General features: G+C 38.1%; 2 protein-coding genes across 3 annotated transcripts in view; both read left to right on the top strand.

The window, feature by feature from the left end:
* pla2g3 (phospholipase A2 group III) overlaps positions 1-3,888 on the top strand; it is a 6,022-nt gene extending 2,134 nt beyond the window's left edge. The window contains exons 2-7 of the mRNA XM_005720507.2: positions 44-176; positions 276-410; positions 1,817-2,163; positions 2,250-2,373; positions 2,745-2,855; positions 3,351-3,888. Of these exons, the coding sequence (XP_005720564.1) occupies positions 44-176; positions 276-410; positions 1,817-2,163; positions 2,250-2,373; positions 2,745-2,855; positions 3,351-3,567 (1,067 nt within the window). The 3' untranslated portion in view covers positions 3,568-3,888. The remainder of the gene's footprint in view (positions 1-43; positions 177-275; positions 411-1,816; positions 2,164-2,249; positions 2,374-2,744; positions 2,856-3,350) is intronic.
* Positions 3,889-7,352: 3,464 nt separating this feature from the next.
* ttc28 (tetratricopeptide repeat domain 28) overlaps positions 7,353-16,907 on the top strand; it is a 148,917-nt gene continuing 139,362 nt past the window's right edge. For both annotated transcript variants that reach the window (XM_005720030.1, XM_005720029.1), the window contains exons 1-2: positions 7,353-7,628; positions 15,103-15,465. In XM_005720030.1, the coding sequence (XP_005720087.1) occupies positions 7,599-7,628; positions 15,103-15,465 (393 nt within the window). In that variant the 5' untranslated portion in view covers positions 7,353-7,598. The remainder of the gene's footprint in view (positions 7,629-15,102; positions 15,466-16,907) is intronic.

Genomic DNA, 16,907 nt, shown 5'->3' with positions numbered 1-16,907 from the left:
TCTTTTAATCCACACCTTCTATATATGTTTTGACCTGTTGCAGGAGTGTTTTCAGAGACCGACCGTTGCTGCCGGGAGCACGATCAGTGCAGACACACCATCCTGTCCTTTCACTCAGAGTTTGGCATTTTCAACAGCAACATCTTCACCATGTCTCATTGTGACTGTGATAACAAGTAATTATCCTATCCTTTCCTGATTATTTTTCAGCTGGTTTGTTGCATGTGCTTTGATGTTGATTCTTTCTTAAAATTATGGCATCAAATATGTTAAAGGTTTCGAAGTTGTTTGGTGGAGGCGGATGACGGCATAGCTGATGTAGTGGGATATACCTTCTTTAACCTGCTGAAGATGCACTGCTTTACATTCTCCCACCGGCTTCAGTGTACACAGAGAAACTGGTTTGGAATGTAAGTAAAGCTGTGATGGAAATAAAATGACTTTGTGTAATTGTGAAGGTCTATGATTCATCCAGTATTGTTATTTCTCCCTGACCTCTCATGGTATCCAGCCATTATAGTTTTATTTGTTCTGGGTTTGAGGCATCTGTCCCTTAGATTGCTAGCAGGTTTACAAATTGCTTTGGTAGTTCACTACTTTGGTCGAGATAAAGCTAATTGGATCTCAAGCTAATTACAGGAAACAGTGGAGACTTTCGCCTCTTTTTACATCTAGAAAACAAGTCTGAAAAGCATATACCTGGACTAAAGGTAATATCTTTGATAAGGTGTCATCTTTTTGACCCAGTTTTACTGAGTCAGAAAGAAAAAAAAGCTAGCCTGACTCTATCAGCCAACTAACCAGCTAACTTAAATTAACTCCATACTTATTTACCTCACCTGTAATGTCAAAACACCAAGCTACATTTTCTTTTTTTTTCCATGCAAGACCAAGTGTTAAGATAATTTTTCATATGACAAAAATGGATTAGTTCAAACAATTTAGTCAGGCAACTTAATTCTAGGTTTAGCTATAGCCAAATTGAGAGTTTTTGAGTGTGTAGCTAAATCCAAACTAATTATCTAGTGAATATTATAGTTTACATATACAGCTAATCAATACATAAAGCATGAAGTATTGATTATTACTAAAACTAGATAAGCTTGCCATTACTCCTTGTTTTCAGCAACAGATAGATAGATAGATAGATAGATAGATAGATAGATAGATAGATAGATAGATAGATAGATAGATAGATAGATAGATAGATAGATAGATAGATAGAAGTCTGCTTGTAGTGAAGTCTCTCATCCTCTATGACCTCTTTAAACGATTAGTTGATGAGTTCATGGCTTCAATCACTAGTTTCCAGACTTAGTGAATACCTCACTAAGTAATAGGCGAAGTCACTGTAGCTAAGTGTCTTCTATCCTGTCTTCCTTCTCTCCCCCCAACCGTTTGCAGCAGATTACCCCGCCCCTCCCTGAGCCTGGTTCTGCCGGAGGATATTCTTCCTGTTAAAAGGGAGTTTTTCCTTCCCGCTGTTGACAAAGTGCTTGCTCATAGGGGGTTATTTGATTGTTTGGTTTTTCTCTGTATGTATTATTGTAGGGTCTACCTTACAATATAAAGTGCCTTGAGGTGACTGTTGTTGTGATTTGGCGCTATATAAATAAAATTGAATTGAATTGAATTAAGTCCATCTTTTCTATACAGTTTATCGTTTTGATCTCTTTTGGTGCAGACTGGTTTCAGGCTGGTATTTGTAACTTAATTTTGATCTGAGAGAAAGCATCCATCTTCCAAGTCAACACTTGGGAACAATAAGAAAACTAAATATTTCTGTAATTTGTTCGTCCTTTGGGTTCACTTGCAGGTGTAAGGAGACTAAAATGGCTCTGTATGCTGAGGTTCATTCACCCATATTGTACAAATCTAAGCCAACAGATGAAACCATGAACAGCTCCGTGATCAATTCTACCACACCTGCAGAACTCCTAGAGAATAGCACTTCAGATTTACAGCTTTCCTCCAATACTGCTGCTGCATTCACAGTCCCTACATCCTTTGCCTCCATCATTCCTCTTACTAACGCTACAACATACACAGGCAGTAATGCAACAGAGACACCTTTGGGATCTGTTCCTGACAGAAGAGAAAATCTGGAGAACATTGTACCAACCAAAAATCATACTGTGACTGAAGTAGGCCCTGATATCACAGGTATTTGATACTAACCACATCTCAGTATATTCACTGATTTTCCTACAACGGAGTAACTGACCACTTCTGCCGATGCTTCTCTACAGCAATGTCATGTGGTATCTATAAGGATATCGATGAGTGTAGGGACAAGATCCCATCCCAGCATGAGAAATATGGCTTCTACAACCAGGAGCCAAAGACACTTTACCACTGCAACTGTACTGTTAGGTAAGGCAACACACTGTGTAAATTCTCTGTATTATTACCAGTACAGGGAAGTCATACGGAGAATTTTTACTTGCTTTTTTTTCTAGAATAATCTGATCGGGGGTAATTTTTCAGCATGTGTCACACCATATCTAAAATTCACACATTTACTTAGTAATTACAGGGCATGTGCAAACACTGAGATAACAGCACACTCGGCTTTGTTCTGTGTATTCCCAACAAGGCATACATAGTGTAACACAAAATAGGGAACATCCATTAACACAGATACTCTCTCCAGTTCTCTTTTTGTTCTAGTGGCCTTTTCATATGCTCTCTGCCTTTGTCATGTGCTCGGACATTTCATTTGACTGGGCTTTTTGTACTTCTAGAATATTCCAGACTTTGGCTAAACAGAGACAACTGACCAAAGTGCAAGCTCATCTTCTGGGACATGTGTCTCAGTCCTGCTTCCTGCTTGAGGAATGCACGGCAGACAGCAAGTAAGTATACAAACATATACAGTAGATGTATTTAACTGGCCTAGCTTTAAAGAATATAATACAGTTATATCACTGTGTATAACAGAAGAAGTCAGATCAAGTACACAGTCACTATGACTGATATATTATGACATAGCATTAATGGTCAAAATGGCCATGCATCAGTCTGTGGACATGGAGCTATAATTCTAAATCTTTTATATACAGCTACATATTTTAGTTTGGTGCCTAAAAAAATGGAAATACTGATCATCGGATCATGAGATGATGCTACACACATTTCCATTGCATACAGTGATTTAAAATACATGTTCAGCCGTGCATTCTCTTAAGCTTTATACTTGTTCTGTATGTAAATAATCCCATGTAGTGGATGATTAGAAAAACTGCATGAAATATACATTTTTAAGTAAAGTTAAGGTATGTCAACTCTAACACTAAAACTAAATACTAAGTAGCATCACAAAACATTTGTTCTTCTGCTTCATTCAACAGCTGTACTCTAGTCGTGGTAAAAGCCGAGCTTCCTCAGCAGGATCAGTGGACCAGCGTAGCAGTGGAGGAGCAACACCATCTACAGGCAGTACAACTGAACCTCAGGAGGCCAAACCCAAGGAGAGCTAAGAGAAAAGACAGAGAAGTGAGGCTCCACAAACTGTGTCTGAGATTGACCCGACGCAGACAAATGAAGAAGAAGAGAAAAAATGTCTAAAGGGAAAAAACCTCATCCTAATGTTCAATATTATATACGTAAGACACTATGAAATCTATTTTCATATGGATTAGCAAAAAATTTTCCTGTTCATTTCCTGATGAATCTTCTTCACAGTCAGTCTCTCTTATGGAAAGCTTTATTTGTCTTTACGCTCAAGTCTTTCTGTCAATAATGACCAACAGGACAACTTCAACTCTCGTTTGATGTTCTAAGGCCTGCACAGATCATGTTAATTTGATTTCATTAATTTTTAGATCAGCAATACAAACTTAGAAGATTTATTTCCACTGACTTTATACTATTTAGGCAAAACCTACAGAGAAGGAAATATATATATATATATATATATGTGTGTATATATATATATTTTTTGTTACAATTCTTTATTTATTATCCAATACTGAAAACTTTGGATTACTATGAAATATTGTACTGTGTATTTATGGTGTCTACTATATGGGATGTTGTGGAGGTTGTACCTAAGGAACAAAATGGCCTTGTTGAGGACAAGATAAACTTATTCCTAAAGTGTAACAGAAATGTTGGTAGGTCTTAGCAGGACACCATAGTTTTTTACTAACTAACATTTAATAAGAAGAGCATTTTATTGAGGTGTGCAAGTTCAAGAGCCAGCTGTAATAATCCATGCTGGCAAACTATAATGACTCACTGCAGTAACTCAATTCAGCTGAGCCATTGTTAAAATGAATAGTAACACATGTGCTTTTCCTGAGATGACAGATGGAGATATCTGCCATGAAAACACATCTCATTAAAAAGGAGGAGCTTTGGCTGTCCTGGAAGAAAGGTTACTGTTGACCTCAGTATTCACGGAATAAAATCATGGTTGCAGTTCTGTACCCTATACTTTAGATGCGTTTTATGTTCATGTTTCAGCACATGTGTAGCCTATTTGTAAGTATTTGCACTGTACTGTATGAGTTGCAGAATGCTGCAAATTATGTTGTAAGTAAAGCCATGAAAGAGAAAAAATTACTTAAATAGCTGTACATATGAAATAAATGTTGAAATGTACTTTATGTTGTAAGATGTAAAAAGAAAAAAAATAACTAATTAGATTTAAAAACAGTAGTTTGTTAAGATATATTGTTAAATGTTAAGATATATTGTTATCATTGTCTTCTTTGTACCTGTTAATTTTATGACTTGAATGCTATATTTTTGCTACGCTGTGAAGGATTGCAATGTAGATTTTGCTTAATGTTCTCAAAATAATTGAGATTATTATTATATATTATTATTATTGTTATTACTTTTGTTAACAGTTAAACGAGACAATCAATATCATTCTCAAAACTGTATGGTAAATGTGAGGCTAAGGACTGCAGTGATGAATGCAGCTTAGGCTAAAGACTGAAAGCAGTTACTAGCAATACCCAGAGTAGTGTTCACTAACAAGTTTGCTTAATCTATAAGAAAAATGTAAATGTTAGAGTTATGTCAGAGTTACTTCAAGCAAACAAATAGTTTCTCCCTGTTTTGCATAGACCTGCTAGCTAATTTTAAGTTTAGCCAAACTTTCAAGATTTATTTGCGCAGTGTAAAACATAAAATGAAACCTATTTAACATCTTGAGAGTTCCAGATCTTAAATGTCACATGTTGAGCTTTAGAGGTGTTTGTCTGTAGGCATCATTACTGCCATAGAAACAGAATCAGACTGGCTATTATCCTGCTTCTACTCTTTAAGTTAGGCATCTCTTCACATAAACTGCATATGTCCACATCACAAGCATGAGCGTAATATTTAACTATACAAATAAGAAACAAAATGCATTTGTAAAAATGACGGCCTCAGTTTTTTGCCACAAATGAGTAAGTAAGACATTTGGCCTGCACTCTCTGCCTCTCTGTACTGGCTGCCTGTGTCTTTTAGAGTTCATTTTAAAATTCTCATGTTTCTTTTTAAATACTTTCACAATCTTGCCCCGCCTTACCTCTGTGAGCATCTTCATCCCCACACACCCTGTCAGTCTCTCAGGTCAGCTGACCAGCTGCTCCTGGAGGTACCGAGATCCAGGAGGAAGCTCAGAGGGGCCTTTTCTATTGTGGGTCCTGAATTATGGAATAATTTGCCCTTGCATGTTAGAGAGGCCCCTTCACTGTCCACTTTTATTCTTTGGCTTTTAACCTCAGTGAGACTTAGTTTCTCTTGTAACTAAATTAGTTATTTAATTAAGTATTTTACTTTTTATTTTATTTGGCTTTTATTTATATCTTATGTGATTTTATTATATAGTTCCAGTGTACAGCACTTTGTGTCAGCTGTGGTTGTTTTAAAGTGCTTTATAAATAAAGGTGATGATGATAACGCGGGACACCTTTGCAACCTCACTGGATTTTTTTTTGTGCAATTTTGCATGCTTTTTTTTTTTCAGTGCATTGTGTTCTGCGTCCTGACCTGACCTGAATACAGGGTTTGATCTTTGGTTTCATTGTATAATACTGGACTTTTTTTTCTACGAAGGTTGGAACTTTGAGAGTGTTTAAAAAAGAGAGAAAAGTGTGAAAATGTTAATGCCTGTCTGAGAAAAGTGTATAAAATGTGTAGTGAGGGGCTTTACAGCCCTAAAACATCTGTAATAATTGTAAAAAATAAAGCTGGCTACTTTGTGGATTTCACCTATCGCGGATTATTTTTAGAATGTAACTCCCGCGATAAACGAGGGACCACTGTATATGCAAATGGGGCTTCTTCTGGATGATTCAGAATGTGGGATCGTCACGTGGTTCCTTTAGGAGACAGTGCTCAGTTTTTTATTAATGTCTGGTCAATAAATGCTTTGATCTAAAGTAGTTTTCACACCACAGTGAAGTGTACAGTATTAGTAGTTAAAAGTTAGTAGTTTATGTATAATTCCATAAAATATTCAAAAATCAGTATCAACAAAGAGCCTTACCTACCTTCTTGATATTTAAGTTTGTATTACCACAGTCAAAGAGGCTAATTTGTTTTGTTAGTGGGCCATCTTTAATATACAGGTAACATCGGGTAACTCTTTCCTTCCACCCAGAGCATGCCTCAACTTCTTCCTGAACTCTGTGCAACATTCTTCTTTCTTCAACTTCTTTCACTTACTCCTTGCCTCTGCCTTCACTTTCTTCCTCTTCTTAATGTACAAAGGCAACCATGCAACCTACAGACAACCATCTGATGCTGTTTAGCGACATTCTTCTCTGACACCACCTTGCAGTCTCCTATATCTTTCAGATTGCATATTTTGCATAAGATGTGGACCCTCTGTGTGCACCTTCCTCATCTCTTATATGTCACCCTGTGTTCTTCCCTCTTCTTAAAGTGCATGTTTAGTACAGACATTTTCATCCTTTTCGCAGAATGTACTATTATCTATCCATCTGCATTTCTCTAACACCTTACCCACTAAATACCTCTGTTCCCTTTGTCTACATGTCCATAGAATTTTGCACCAATCACAATAATGTTAATAATGTTTCTTCCAGTCTAAAGTCTTTTTAAACAAACGTTATTTTTAACCGTATAGGGCACTAGCACTCGGAGTAGGTGGCTATATTCTACAATAGACTCCAAATGCTATAAAATAATATATTTTTAAACAAGTCCTCATTCCTACACAAAGTATGGCTTCCTGTTAACATACTACACCAACACAGTGTAAAAGTCTGCTGAAATGAATATCTGTCAGGTAACTCAACTCCTCTCTGATGTCATGAAGAGTAATTGAAACCTTGCTGTGAGCTGGTGAGCCGACCGGATCCCCGCCTCTCACCGGACAAAAATTCCGCTATGGGGAGAAGTTCGCCTGTGGGAACATGGCGCACGCAGTCTGGATTAACTTTCACTCAGAGAAACTTTGGAGCACCGCTGCATAGCACACAAGCCTCTCACTCTCAAGTTTATTGGTAACATATACCGCTGGATAACCTACAGTGGACTTGTACCCTGGCTTTGGATGACTGTTTTTCTCTGTCTCTCTGCTGCTGCTGCGGGATGAAAGTTTAGAGCTCCGGTCGCCGGATTTAGCAGAGATGGAAAAGCCAAGAACGAGGAAAGAGAAGGTAAGGCTAGTGGAAACAGCCGCTTTATCTTGTGGTTTCACAGAGGACACAAACCGCGGCTGCTCAGCGCCATCGGTAAGAGGCTGGGAAGAGAAAAAAAAGTCGCTTACACACAGACATCTCACGATGAGCTGCCATCGTGCAGGGCTTATTTTGAAACATGGAGTTCATAGACAGATCCATCTGAGCTCTGACAGGCTCATTTATACCTGTGGATGTTGTGAAACAGATTTTTATTTACTAATACAACTAAAAACAGAATAGAATAGAATAGAAGTGCATCTTTACTGCATGTATTCCTTAAATGCATACAAGGAAGAGGGAAACGACATTATAGGAACACCATGGAATACAAAAGACATAAACAAAGGAGCTCATTAAGTTGCCAACTGTAATTTTACTGTAAGTTGTTTTTACAGCGTGAAATATATCAGAATGTAGAAAGCAAATTAAAGTTACAGTAAAGTCAGTACAAAAAACAAAAATGAAAGTGTCAAGGCACAGACACGAGTTTCAGAAGTTTCATTTACAAAGTGACAGGGATTTTTTTTTTCAGAGCTACACTGTGAAATTGGCAGGACATACTTTGTTATACAGACTAAAATAAATATCTGAGAGCTTTGTAGATGAGTTATTTTAAATTTTAATGGTTTTGGTAAGTGGAATTATTCTCAGCTTTAAAATGTAAAAATTGTCACTTCTGTAGAAGTGACACAAAAACTTGGGATGATATGCAAGAGATACATTTAAAGAACAATAATTTGCAAAAAGAAAATGTAGCTTTAACTGAAGAAATTACAAGAATAACATATTAAATGTTAAACTCAAGAAACTTTGTCTAAGGTTTTCCTATTCTTGTAGTATGATTTCTTTGGCTATACAGGTTAAGGACTCCTGTGTCCTTGCATTGGTTTCATAATGCGACAGACAGTTTTCTGCTGCGTGGAACTGTCTTGCTGAAATAAGCAATGCCATCTTTAAAAAGTGAGTAGATTCTTGCTCCCCCCAACTTTTATGTCTTTAAAATACTTGTAAAAACTAATTCTCTAAGCCTACCCATCTAAAGGAGAAGAAAAGAGATAGAAGCAATAATGATGCCATAAAGAGTTTTAAAGTGTTTTTGTGGATATTTTGTTGACTTCAGTTACATAGGAGATTTTCACTACTAAAGAGGCATGTGCCACTCTGTCTAGACCTCTTGCCCCTCCTTTGCCCCACCATGTAAAGAGTCTAAACTATTAGATGATTTGATAATAATCACCAGGTGTGACTGGTCAAGACCATTTTTCTTTTTTTTCTTCTCCTTTCTTATACTGTATACATATTTGTCAAAAAACATTCACAATAAAATGTGTATTTATCAAAAGCATGTTTATGTGAAAATCTTAAATAACTGATTATTTGTTTTATTCTATAAAGTGTCAGAAAATAGTGACACATTTCATATCCTTTAAATAATCTTTCTGAACAGTCCAAAAGCTAAAATATATTTTTGATATTACAACTGACTGACAAATAAAAATTTTTTTACATTACACCGGAGAAACTGAAACCACGCATGCAGGTACATTATAGTATCACAGTTGCAACTAACTGCTAATATTCAGATTAGTCAGATTTCCAGTACCTTTCAAACATAATCCGAACTATTCCATCTTTGTTGCCCTTAGCATTATGTCACACATTTATACATACAGCTGCATACAGCTACAGCTTGTTTCATTGACGCCCCATCGACGATATGACACATTAAAGATCTAACGGCCAGTTTTAGGCAAACAGTTTCCTCTCTTTCAGGTACTCGTCCCATCAGTCTCTTTCTGTCTCTATATTTTTTACCAGGAATGTACTCCCTGTGACCTGGGCTGAAAATGGGGCTGGGAGTAAGACAGAACAAAGGGGAAGTGTGTGTTTGTGTGTAATCGTGGAAGGACTGCCACAGGATATTCATGTTGTGTTCCTGTCGTTTGGCAGTGTTGTTCCTCAAAAATAAATTCTTTGTAAACTTCTGGAATGCAACCTGACACTTTCTTCTGTAATGTGTGTGTGTGTGTGTGTGTGTGTTGTAGTTTTTGCTCTACAGCCAAATGCAGAAAGTACATATCAGCAGTGACACTTCTGATAACCTGTCTCCTGAGTGAGTTGGTGCTACCGTCTACACACTGGGACAGCTGTGTGTGTGTGTGTGTGTATGTGTGTGGGTGTGTCTGTGTGTAAGCAGCAACATTATTAATAAGCTGCTACAGGAACATGAAACAAACAGATGACTCAACTCTGCTCCTCTACAAACCAGAAATGCTAATGCAAGTCATGTGGAAAAAAAGTATGGCCCATAATAATAATAGTAATATTATTATTATTATTATTATTATTATTATTGTAGAACACAGCATTCAGCAGCATTAGCCATGCTTGTTCTTTCTTTTTATAATTTTACTGTCAAGAACTTTAACATTTTGTTTTGTTTTGTTGCAGTTTCTTTGCATGGTCTCACATTGGTGTGAATTTGTTGGGACATCTATTCCTGCAAAAATTGTGTCATTGTGTTAACACACCTGAATACTCCAGACCAACAAACCTCTGCTTTTAAACATGTAGACACACAAGTCTGTAATGCAAGACTGAGGTGAACCTACATGGTCAAACCTCCAGCCAACTCGAGCAGATTTTCATTTATACGGTAGTTTATATGTAAATAGCTATAGAAAGATAGAGGAGAAATTGGGCTAGAAAAAACAATCTGCATTCAGGGAAATGTAAGTAAGCTCTGGTGACTAAAATATCACAGATAGATTTTAAAACAGTCATAAAAACAAGGTGATCATAACTGATCCTTTAGATGAACTGGCAGGATTGTTTTTGTATTGAGTGATTAGCCAAATAAGCACTTAACCATTTGATACATTAGACTCCAGGTTTCTATTTTCCAGTTTTCACTCATACACAAACATATCCTCTCCATTTGGAAACAAAGTATTTTACCCACAGGTGCACAACATTACAGAGAAGTTTCAGTTAAGCCAGAGCTCTGTTTAAGAACAGTGTAACACAACAATGTGTATAACACAGCTATCAGTGGAATGTGTATGAATGCAGAAGTCCACTTAGAGTAGTTTTTCTTCTTGCACTCTACTAGTTGCATTCAAGTTCAGGAACAGTTTTAGTTCAGTACAGACAATACTGTATGTGATATTCTTTATTTACCTGTGTTTTATGTAACATTCGTCATATCAGAACTAGAACCTCATAACAACCTGGCACATTAATGAAAATAATGTAATAAAAGAGAAAAACAATGAAAATTAGCATTTTCACACATTGTTGTTATGTGGAAACTTGTGTATAGCAGTGCTCTTCTAAACTGTGGCTTACACTGAGACTTTAATCAGACTTTAATCTTTACAGCACATGGGCACACAGCAGCAGCATCTTGTTTTCAAACAGGTCCCAATATATATGTAGCTGTGGTCAGAGGTTTGTAATCATGGGCATGAATCTCATGGGAACTTGGAGCTTTTAGTGATTTCTTTAAACACTGCATTTTATATAGTGGAATGGTTGCACAGCATACCTCTTTAATTACTTTAAAAAACAAGAATTGGATGCACACATTTGAATTTATTTTGTGACCGATTCTCTTCAGAATATTTCAGACAGAACTTTTAGGCAGAGCCAAGTGGCATAAAGCATCCACTTTGGCATCATCAGGTGATGCTCTTGTGAGGATGAAGTGGCGAGAATGACAATTAGCACGTCCAAGTCCAAGGCTATGGTTCTCAGCAGGAAAAGGGTGAAGTCCCCACTCTGGTTCACAGATGAGTTGCTGACCAAACTGGAGTTTGAGTATCTCAGGGTCATGAATGATGGGAGTGGCAGATTGATAGTGATGGAGAAGCCCCTGAACAAAACTTGACACTCTCAAACTTGATTGAAATTTGTAGCTGCTCGTGTGGACAAGCCACAGAGTAAAGGTTAGGCTTTCAAACTTGTACTGTACTTGCACTGTACCAGCTTTCAAACATCATGGTGGTAGTGAATCTAAATTCATCATGTTCTGGGGCTGTTTTGTTGCCAATGGTACTGATACATTGCACAAAGTGGATGAAATAATAAAAAAGGACCGAGTTTCACCTTAAATCAGCAGTTAGATGATTGAAACTTGGACACAAGTTTTTCTAACATGATAATAATCACAACAGGCATCAAAACTGCTCTCCTGTTTCATCCGCTCACCCCCAACTGATCGCAGCAGATGGCCACCCCTCGTTGACCCTGAGTCCTCCAGAGGTTTCTTCCTGTTAAAAGGAAGTTTTTCCTTCCCACTGTTGCCAAATTGCTTGCTCATAGGGGGTCATATGACTATTAGGGTTTTCTCTGTTTTCTTTGTATTATTGTAGGATCTTTACCTTACAATATAAAGCAGCTTGAGGCAAATGTTGTTGTGATTTGATGCTATATAAATAAAACTGAATTGAATTGAACTGAATAAAGTAGGCAACCATTAAGTTTCCAGAATCGCCCTCCCAAAGCCCGAAGCTCAACCCTATTGAAAACTCGTAGACTACACAAACAAGGTGGGTCTGTGCCATGAGACCAACAAATTTAAATCGTCTCTGAGTTCAAATTCATGTCATTAAAGTCATTAAAGATGTATGCCTTACAATCATTTCCCTCTGGAAAAGAACAGTTCAATGAAATCATTAAAAGTCTTTTTAAAGCCATTACAAATCACTACTATGCTTTTAATGTAAAAGTAAGTAAATGAAAAAAAAAAAACCTATGCAGGTAGATGGCAAAGAATCAAAAATATTTTAATAAAAACGTAAACAGGACGACTGCTTCTCAAAGTAGGAAGAGAAGCCCTGCAAGTAATAAAACTGGTTTGTTCTCAACAGGTAAATTGTTCCAGTCTGATAGTCTTTAAACACAAAAGCTCTTTTACCTTATTTTTTATAAGCAGCAGGAACAAGAAACACAGCTGACTGAAGTGGCTAACGTGGTTTGGAGTTAAAAGCAAAGGATACTAAAATAAAAAAGGATAATTGACATGAATACACATAAATATAAGTTCAAGTCAATATATTTGTGAATGCAATGCTCTCCTCAATTGTTTTGTGTTATTTTTTAAAGTTTATCATGAATATTTGATCTGTAAAAAGTTTTTATAATTCATCTAATTCCATTTGTTTACTGAGTCAGCTTACTTATAAATACATATATTTATTTCATGTTTTACTTTATCAGCAGATATTAATTAATGAGACAGTATTCTTCAAGAAATAAATCAGTGTTAGTTCTTATGTCACTCATGTGATAGATATATGCATACATGAGGTGAATAATCAGTACACTTCCAAAAACCTTCATTTCCTTTACTCCTCTCAATCCACTGTTGGGTGATGCATTTGCAAGTTTTAGGAATCCTTCCAGTCTGCATATTTTAAATGCGTATCCAAACAATTCAGTGTGTGTGTGTGTGCGTGTGCATGTGTGTGTGCGTGTGTGTGTGTGTGTGTGAAGGGAAATAGAGAGAGATAATGAAAGCCTTCGTGTAAGCACTGGTGAAAGGACAAATTTGGAAACACCAGATCAGAGAGGGAGGCAGCATTTCAATGTTAAAGCTACAGAAAGGGAACTTCAGTGTGCACATTTTACACAAAGTTTCAGAGACGGAAACTAACAAGAAGAACAGAGCCTGTATCTTACTAAGTCTCTGACTTTCCTCCTTTCTGTCTCTGTAACTCTCGGAGGAATTCAAGCTGGTACCAGTGTGCAGAAAGAAAAAGTGCTGGCACTAGTTTGGTATCCCATTTGCTAATAACTACTGGATCATATCATGCAAATGAAACAGCTTCAGTTTGGTGTTGTGTTGGATAGAAATCTGCATGCAGGAAGGTTTTTTTTTTTTAAATAACTTTTGTAATAGCACTGAAAGAACATTTTCTTTTGAAACAACACTGTGAACAGCTTTTTTATTGAAACAGCTAAAAATATGTGATAGCTGGGCTCAACTTTTGTACATGTCACCCTTTGCTCCTATGCACCTCAGTTCAGTGAGATTTGAAATAGCTGCTACACCCAATAATAGTGCACCCAAATTCTAAACAAATCACCCGATGCCTTTATAAAACACACAAATACTAGCATCCAAAAATACTATATGAAATAGTTTTTTCTGGTGCTTTTGGTCACATGCTGTAGTCATCCTCCCGAATGGTCGAACTTCTCACCCCATCTCTAAGGGAGAGGCCAGTCACCCTTCGGAGGAAGCCCATTTCCGCCGTCTCGTTCTTTCGGTCACTACCCACAGCTCGTGACCATAGGTGAGGGTAGGGGCGTAGATCGACCGGTAAATTGAGAGCTTTGCTTTTACACGCAGCTCTCTCTTCACCACAACAGACCGGTACAGCATCCGCATCACTGCAGCCGCTGCACCAATCCGTCTGGCGATCTCCCGCCCCCTTCTCCCATCACTCTTGAACAAGACCCCGAGAGACTTAAACTCCTCCACTTGGTGCAGGGTCTTGTCCCTGACACCGAGTTGGCACTCCACCCTTTTCCACTAAAAGGGCTATGCAATGAAAATTCTAAACTTCCTAATATTAACATCTATGTTTACCATGGTAACGTCCATCAATTTAATTCCACCTATGCAGTTCAGGGTCAGGCTCCTCCAGGGATTAAACCAGGAATGTGTGCAAACCACTCTAATACCGCAGCAATATAATGATATGAAAAATTAGTACAAGTTCACCAGTTAAGCAATAATTAAATGAAGCATTTAGACTATTAAAATGAACAGCATCACAGTTGTTTTGTAGAGGTGATGTCTGAAGAGCAATGATATTCATCAGTGGGAGATGGGGAAACCCAAAGCAGCTACCTTTGGAAATGAAATTTGAACCCAAAACCAAATGTCACAAATCTCAGTTCCTCTAATGGCCACTTGAGGCTGGCTCCATAAGGTAATCAATCCCCACAGGGTGTCTTGTTAAAATGCTGAACATGCATTAAAAACATGCTTACATCCTGATATGGAAAACTGTTTTGACAGTTTGTATACTTCTCCTTTCACAACTCTGCATGCTAGGTGAATCGATTTTATAACTCATTTATTTGATTGACAATATGCTTTCATGATAATCATCATTGCTATTGGTCCTACAAATGCTACTAAAAGAGTTTCTGCCCATTAAGACAGGAAGACCTGCTGTTTCATGGTTATTGGCACATGATCAGTTTTTTTCTATGCAGGGTCTCTACCTTCAAATAATAAGTTGGCCCTATATAAATATGATTGAATGAAGTAATGAATTCATTTGTTGATGGTGATAACGGTTTATTATTTCATTTGCCAAACATTTTATATCAAACAGTGAGTAAAATAAAGATTTCTTCTCTAGTTGCAAAACATTTAACCCTGCTCTTCCCCTTTCTCCCTTTTTCTCCTCCCTTTTGCTTCTTCTCTCCTCAGTTCTCTCTTTTTGGTTCTCGCTCCACTAGCAGGACCACCGACCCTTCTTCGTCATTGACCTCTTCTCCTGCACCTGTGATCCTTTCAGCCCAGATGGTAAAAAGAGCCGATCGACTGTCTGGCACTGGACCCCCAGCCCTTAGCAAAGCTGAATTTCTCGAGCGGGTGCGTCGCAGTAATCAGGCCTGCCAGCAGGGGGAATTTGAACTGGCTGTTCGCCTTTACAGTGAAGCCCTGACTGCCGATCCCCAAAACTGCATTTTGTACAGTAACCGCTCTGCAGCATATCTGAGACTGGGCGAGTACAGCACCGCGTTGGATGATGCAATTAAAGCACGACTCATCAACCCCAAATGGCCCAAGGTAAGAGGTTGGACCCTTGGCCAATCACACATTTCAAATGAGATTGTGGTAAAGTTGCTGTTCCTGAGACTTTCTTAAATGAATGTGAGAAGGATGTATGGCTTGTGTGTATACTGAAAAGCAAAAAAACTGCTAACTATAAACACTTAGAATCAATATGCTATCCTCTGTGAAAGCTCAGCCTCATTTTATGCGCAGGTTGTCATGTGATGGTGATCTTTGATCAAGTTCATTTTTGAACTTGGACTTTAATGATCTGCGTGCAGCTCAGAACCAAGCAGACCCTTATTTTCTCTCTTTCCTTTCAAAATCTCATCAGATGGTGTGTTTTTCTAGAGTTTGAATTTTTAACAGTGTGTGGCAGCTGAATAGAAGTCTACTATTTAGATGCTGCAGCCTGCTTGTTGTGCTTTTTATAACATGTTGTTTATCTTGTCCTTTATAGTCTTTCTTTGTTTGGCAGCTGTTTAAAAAGGACAGCACACACATGGATCTCAGAGATGTCCCTGTAAATATGCAAGGATTAGGAGAAACATTGTGATGACAGTAATGATAGAGAGCTGGACTATTTATGTTCACTGCTAATGTATCAGTACTATTTTTTTCCTGTTGTACAAAGATCATATTTTGGATATTGAAGAAGTATGTAACAAGTGGGTTTCTCAGCGATCACACATTTTTTCTTACTATATCACAATCCCAGCATTGTTAGTGAAGGAAACAATGGTGCTAAGACCCAGCAACATGCTTCTTATGGTCTCATGTGGGGGCACTATGGCCAGAGCCACATGACCCACAGTGGGCAGCCCACTGTGGGGATAAATACTGATGGAAAATGTAGGCAGGTGTTCACTAAGCAAAGAGGGGCCCACAATGTAACTTCTGAGTCCCAGAGAGCAAAACTTCTATTGGGTTTGCCCTAAAAACAAAACAGAGGCGGGGGACAAAATGTGATCACGTAAAAATTAGGGTTGAGACTATCACTCTTGTGCATCGCAGAAAGTACATTTAAGTACTTCTTTACACTTGAAGTGGCTCTCTACATCTTACAAAACAGTGAGCACTGAAGGACAGCAAATGCTCTGTGAGTCTTTTACAGCCATTCAGAGGAGGAAGTAGGCAGGCAGGAGACTGGGTTTGCCAGGCTACCTCTGTCTGGACAGCTGGGGCTCGGCCAGTTCGACTCCACTTCCTTTCTCTGTGAGAGAGAATGGACGGAAGTGGTGTGTGTGTGTGTGTGTGTGTGTGTGTGTGTGTGCGTGTGCGTGTGTGTGTGTGCGTGTGTGTGTGTGTGTCTGTGTGTGTGAGCGAGTGAGTGAGTGAAAACCTTGCACGGTTGTTAGTTTGTTTTTGAAACCCTGGCTAGGCCTTGGCCTGAGTTTGGCACTTAAAGACAATAACAGAAGCAGCATTCCTGTGTCTGTGCTTGTATAGTGGCGGTG

The sequence above is a fragment of the Pundamilia nyererei genome, unplaced genomic scaffold (assembly GCF_000239375.1).
Source record: "Pundamilia nyererei isolate P.nyererei 1_Seehausen unplaced genomic scaffold, PunNye1.0 scaffold00002, whole genome shotgun sequence".
Taxonomy (NCBI): Eukaryota; Metazoa; Chordata; class Actinopteri; order Cichliformes; family Cichlidae; genus Pundamilia; species Pundamilia nyererei.
The sequence above is the reverse complement of the archived record's forward strand: the minus strand, read 5'-3'. Positions and strand labels throughout refer to the sequence as shown.